This window comes from Pinus tabuliformis, chromosome 6 (genome assembly GCF_031772625.1).
Source record: "Pinus tabuliformis cultivar Carrire ecotype Pingquan chromosome 6, CPIR1, whole genome shotgun sequence".
In the NCBI taxonomy this organism is placed as follows: domain Eukaryota; kingdom Viridiplantae; phylum Streptophyta; class Pinopsida; order Pinales; family Pinaceae; genus Pinus; species Pinus tabuliformis.
Genome location: NC_142292.1, coordinates 265,048,028 through 265,054,460, shown reverse-complemented (window position 1 = coordinate 265,054,460; position 6,433 = coordinate 265,048,028). Strand labels below are relative to the sequence as shown.

The following is a 6,433-nucleotide window of genomic DNA, read 5'->3' as shown; positions in this document are numbered from 1 at the left end:
GCACCGTGCGTGGAGGGCGTATAGTTCAACTGGGCGTGTTACCTCTGCAGGGAGTTCCTCACGAACTATAGAGAGGCACATGATCAAAGAAAAACGTTTCACTATGCATGGCTATTATTGTCCATAGTGTTGTTCGCGTGGTAGTTACCAGAGGATTGTCAGTTTCCTCCGATCGCACAGGACCTATCGGAAGTAGCAAAGTTCGATTCGCTCTGGGCTACAAAGGACCCCCAAAAGGTCAAGGACAATAAGTCTTTTGGATCTTGATGGAGATGAGTATTCACAAGTCCATCAACCGCACGATGCGGTTGTCGCTTACAGTTTATGATCAGCTGACAGAGTATGTGGAGTTCAAGGCAGACTTCCACCATGTCTCCATGCGTGCGTAGAAGGATCCTGAACAAAAGTGGTATGACCTTCCATACCTGGCCACAGACGACATGATCGTAGTGGTCCTCGACTACTGGCCGGCAGATTGGCGCACCACTTCGGACTTGATAGTCGGGTCTAGCAATTCTGCAGCGCAATGAAAAAAGGAAAAGGTCAGGCTAAATATGGAATAATTGGCCTAGAAAAGGAAGAACGAGGCTGAGGATAAAACCAAGGTAGAGCACATTGTCGTGAAGCAAACAGGAGGATAGGAAGAAGAGGAGGAGCGTGGCTCTGATAGGAGCCAAAAGTCACCTTCCCCGGAGACAAAGGAGGACGAATAACAATCAGAGCAGGGAGGGGCGAACCCGGAGACTACTCCATTCTGGGTTAAGCGTGCTAGGGAACAAGATAAAGTAGGGTCGTAGAAGAAGTCCAAGGCCAGCAAGACTTCCCTCAACCCAATCACCTTGACTAAAGGTGATTTGAATGATGTTGGTGATGCGGTGAGGGATGCGACTGCGAAACTGTTGTAATAGTTCGAGCAACAACAGAAATAGGCCTTGAGCGCCATTCAAACGGGTCTGCGCGAGGTGCAGATCCAAGGGTCGCAGGTACAAACCAGTGTGGGATGGAGTAGTGCGACGTTAACTAATTTGGCACATTCCACCTTAAAAGAAGTAGGGATGGTGTGCACACTGGATCCCTGGGCAATAGCACTGCCAGACGGAGCATTGATTATGGAATCCGAAGCTGACAAGGCCACTATTAGTGTCCTCAAAGGGGTTGGACTCAATTTGGCCGCGCTTCCAAGTGAAGCCCTTCACACTTTGCAGGATGGTGTGATCGTGGAACTTCGGCCCATGAACAACACGTGCTACACATTATTAGTGAGAAGAGGGTGAATAACGTTCAGATGGCTGCACATAAGAACTTTGTTATTGATCTCTTTAAGGCCATCACAGACAAGAATGAGCGCATGGCCAAGGTAGTGGCTGAGGCATGCAAGTTTGTCTCAGAGCTGGACATTCCCGAAGATGAGCCAGTGGATGTGCGAATTTGGAAGCTCGCTGCCGGAGTGCGTGAAGCGAGGACAAAATTGGCAAAGGTTCAGTTTGAACTGAACCTCAAGATTGCAGAAATTGCGTTGAAGGCCCAGCCTTGGACTCCGCCTGAAGTCAGAGAGTAGCGCAAGTCAGCTGTTAGGGATGTTGTTGCAGCAATAGATTGTGTAATAAAGGATTGAACTGCACTCTTCAAGCAGTTGCTCGATGTAGTCACCAGCTTACAGGAGGATCCCAATGTGTAGATGCTAGAAATAGAGGCGCGGGAGCTGCAACAACAAATGACGAGGTTAAAGCAATGACGCACACCGTCGACATTACCCAAAGGCTAACAAAGCTGCAAGAAGCAAAGGCACAGAAAGAGCAGGTGGACGCATCATAGCACAGGGAAGCACTATTGAAGGATTGTTTGAAGCCTTGGCTAGATGAAGCATATGTGCTCACAACCACCATTGAAGGAAAATTGGCTAGTCTACACGAAACGCAACAGAAGGCACAGGTAGATGGTGTAAGGCTAGCGATGGAGCAGCTAGTTGAGAAGATGAAGCGGGCGGCAACACAGTGCACTACCGAAGTCGCAGTGGTACAAGTGGAGTTGGGAGGTCTCCACGACAGGATCTCCATGCCAGCAGAGTGACTTGAGGGCGAGTCACCAGATTTGTGTGGGGGCCTATTGGGAATAGGTTCCCTGGGGTCAATTTTTGGGTTAGAAGCCCAAGTTTTGTGTAAAGAATGTGAAGTCTCCGCATTTTGTGGTCGCGAAGCATGAAGATGTAAAGAGTTACTAAGGGTTTTCTGCCCTTCTTTTGTATAATTCATGTCGGCTTTAGAGATCTATCCATGGTCTGCGAACCATGGGATTGTATAAAAAGGGAGTCTTAGAAGAGTCTAAAGCAGTAGGAGGGGAGTAGTTTTCATGCTATGTTTTATGTATGGGTCTGTGAGAGCTAAGAGCAAAGTGTCTTAGCATAGGAAGAGGTTCTGCAGCTGAGTGCACAGAGGCCTAGGGTAGAAGTCCGCAGCTGAGTGCATGGACCCTTGCAGCTGTGTGCACAAGGAAATCAGAGTCTGTACTCGAAATATGGATTATTAATAAAAAGGAATATTCTGCAATTATCCGCATATGCGTTATTTTACTTCTATTATGAATATCGCAGTTATGTTATGTTAAATACTGGAATATGAAGTAATTCTATATTGATGCTCAAATCTATGTATTTTACTTTTTCATATGAACACAAGTAGGAATATCTATTTACGCGAAGATAACTGTAATGCATGTTAAAGTAACCAATACTTAAGCGAATCTGGGTAGATACAGAAATAAGAGTAATTACTGGGCGCGTAAGTGCCTGATCTATCTATTTAGGGCCTGTGAAGGACGACTAGAGACTTTTGCGGAGGCTTCGAGAACGAATAAGAGAAGTACTTTCATAAGCCCTAAAGGGCTTATCGATCTGCACGAAAGAAGGTTAGGGAAATTAACCGACATCACAACCATCTCAGGGTGCAGAAAGTTGGCTCTTGCATCCCCCCCATACTGCTTCGGGTGAGACTTCAGTCTGCGCTCCATGGATTGATGCCGAAAGGGTCAGTATTGTAGGGATTTGCTTGGCTGCTTAATGCTAAACCTGGGTCAGAGTCCATCAAGACAACAATTAGTTAGTTAGCAAAATCACAACTTTATCAATATAGGAAAAGTAAGCACATTGTTAGATTCTCCATACAGTATAAATAATTGCAATATACACAATCCACAGAAATATGCCATCAAACAGATGTGCACAATTTCCACATGAAACAACCCACCAACCTTCTCTTCTTTTATAATAATGTAAAGTCTTACAATACACAACACAAGCTGAGGTTTGGTTCCTTCATTACAATATGCAAAATTCCAACATAAATACAAAGCCAAAAACCTATCCCACTGAATCGTTTCACCACCCTGGGTCATTCCACTACAACCTTGTCTTAGTTCCCTCAGTTGGTTGTCACCTCGGCTCACTCGATGCTCTACCTTATAGAAAACTTGCCCAAGCTCCCATCACTGCTCCCTCAATTTTGTTTCTCTATTATATTTTTGTGAACTCCACTTGCTCTACCTCTCCACTTTGGTTTGTCGTCACTTCATATATATATGGTGTGTTGCAATGGTTCAACACCCCACAGCCCTTCACTTTTTATGTCCATTTGGTTGGTTGACTTGCCTGTCATGTGGTCATCTCGCCTCATGTTAGCTTGCCCTCATTCTAGCTATGTGCCACCGTTGCACCATTAGGCCACCATGTGACTTTGTGTTGTTTGATCTATTTGTTCCATCATTCTTCCACATGCTACCTCATGTCGTTTAGACTGACTTCTCTCCTTATGCACTTGAGTGTGTCGCTTGGTCGTGTCGTGCCATTGTGGTGTCTGTGCCGCCTAATCTAACACATAAACATGCGCTTTCATGCCCATGTGAAAACTCCAACATTAGATTTTTTGAATCTCGGTTGGGTGTGCCCTCACTCAAGGGGCTCGTGCCTCCCAATTTTTTGCATACCAAGGTGCTTGTCATAGGCATTTGGCATGCAAACAAGATGGGGGTATGCTTTGGTGCCATGAGGCCTAACAGATACATAGCCTCCCACCATATGTCCATGAAGATTAGTCATTAAGAACTCTTAGATTTGCACCACACAATTTTTACAAAAATTTCTGAAAAACACATGGAACTTGTTAAATTTTTTTTTCATGAATTATTAAAAAAGATAATCACTTATTTTTAAATAACATATCCACTTCAACTTTCTCTTTTTAAATTTTTTTATTTTTTCAATTTTCAAAATACACTTAATATTTAAAATATATATATATATATATATATATATATATATATATTAAAACCATAAAATTTTCAAAAATAATAAATAAGAATAAAAGAAGAAAGAATATACGTTATAAACCTTTTACGACATAGTAATGGAGGGTTTCCATGTTTATGCCACTGAGATTCAAACAATATTCTTCATTTTATGCCCTTTCAAAACAAATATGATCATACCATGCTTCCCTTTGCCTAAACAAAGGTCTCCCATTCATTACCTGGAATCTCATCCGTACTCAGCTTTCACTTCAAACAACTTTTTACATAAAAAAAAAGACCTCCGATTCATTATTTGAATCTCTTTTATGCTCATCTTTACGGTGGTGGGGTAGAGAAGCTTACTTTCACCTTATCTTTCTCTTGACATTAAAAAGACACACGATATGTGAATTCTTCCCCGTCACATCAAAACAAAGTTCCTCCACGTATTCTTATTCCACCACTGATTTCTGTACCAAAATTCTACCTTTTGTTTTTTCCAATGGTGACACCAGAGGAAAAGAAAATTCTTTTACTTTCATCTTTATTCCAATCGTGATGTGAGAGGTATGAAAATCGGCCATGGCTCTGCAATGCAATTTGAGCATCACAATTGAATAATCAGTACACTATAAGTAGGCTGCAATAGTATGCCTAAGTTACAAGTTAGGAATGCAATAGTATTTCTGGTTTTCTAATTTATGGTTGCTTACTCACAGTACTAAGGATTTCGTAGGATCAGTATTGCTTGAAGAATCGATTGAATTTAGGGGAAAAGTTCTTGTTACCCTCGAGAGGTTTTCAAATATATACATCTGTATGTTACTGCTGTGACAAAATCATATCATGGCAGATCCTGGTTTCCTTCAGATGTGGGTGATCGACGCAGATGTTAGCTCTTTCTTCCGCATTGATGTTGCTGGCAACGGCGGATCTGGCAAAACTCTTATTCTGAAAAGACTCTTCAGGAGCCAAATGGTGAGACTTTTCTTTGGCGATGGCTTCTTGCTTTGGCTCACTGTTTTACAATCTCCCTCTTTTACAATCTTTAGGGATAAATTTTGTAGCCAAATAGTAATGCAAACAAAAATAAATTTGGTTCAAAATATGAAGAAAGAGGATGCAAAAATGTGGTTGAATCAGAGAATACACGCAAAGATGTTTGCCCTGTTCTTAGATGATGTTTGGGGACAGGGTGGGAAACTGCTAGAGGAATTGGGTGTGGCCCTGCTCACCACTGATCTCTCCAACTCCAAAATATTGTGAGTTCGAGGGATAGAAGAGCACTGCTGGAGATGGGAGTTTCAGAGAGTTCTACGATAACAATGGGAGATTTGGTCCAAGAAAAGAGTTGGGATTTGTTTGTTCATCACTCGTTTCCATATAACAATGGAAATCTGCCAGCAAACATCGACGAGAGAAGGGCAAGGGTTGTGTGTGCCAAATGTGGAGGGCTTCCCCTTGCAATCAAAGTAGTAGGGAGGTCAATGGCAGGCATCACTGATGCACACGAGTGGCAGTTGGCAGTTCAGAGCCAAGAGCACGAAGCTCTGTATGATCGCCTATGTTGGTGTTGCGACTCACTCGCCAAGTACCATGTCAATCTGCAATTGTGCTTTCTCTACTTAGCTGCTGCTTGCATAGAAGATCAAGTTATTTATGTGCAGATTTTGATTTGGTTGTGGATAGGACAAGGGCTTCTTGCAGAAGAAGGTGCTGGGAAATGAGAGTGGGCACGAAAACCCACACGAGCGGATCGTTGTTTGATTGAACCGATCCCCCCAGACATCGATTTTGTTGAGCGACAACGAATTGAGCTCTCTTCCAGAATCAGGGGAAGCTCCAGAAATCCGCGCATTGTGAATGGGGAGAAACAAATTGACAGATGTTCCAAGAAAGGTGATTGGGAGTATGATTTCTGTCAATATTCTTGATTTGAGTCAGACGTCTCTACGGCCATTGCCAGATAATGTGGGGTGTTTAAAACAAGTTCTCTCGTCTTGGGCTGATGGCCATCAAAAGAGTGCCTGCATCTCTCACAACTCTTGCAAACCTCCAAATCCTTTCTCTGGATGGATGTAGCATCACAGGATTGCCAGCTGAGATGCCAAAGTTATCTGGAATGTAACTGTCAATGATTTGGAATGATTCA

The 6,433-nt window shown here is 43.0% G+C and overlaps 2 protein-coding genes across 2 annotated transcripts; both read left to right on the top strand.

The window, feature by feature from the left end:
* The first annotated feature begins 5,127 nt into the window (after positions 1–5,127).
* On the top strand, positions 5,128–5,547 carry LOC149258376 (uncharacterized). The gene has a single exon (XM_089413797.1). It carries the CDS (start codon positions 5,128–5,130, stop codon positions 5,545–5,547), a length of 420 nt encoding a protein of 139 aa, XP_089269923.1.
* Positions 5,548–5,606: 59 nt separating this feature from the next.
* LOC149258375 (putative disease resistance protein At1g61300) lies at positions 5,607–6,008 on the top strand. The gene has a single exon (XM_089413753.1). It carries the CDS (start codon positions 5,607–5,609, stop codon positions 6,006–6,008), a length of 402 nt encoding a protein of 133 aa, XP_089269879.1.
* The last annotated feature ends 425 nt before the right edge of the window (positions 6,009–6,433 follow it).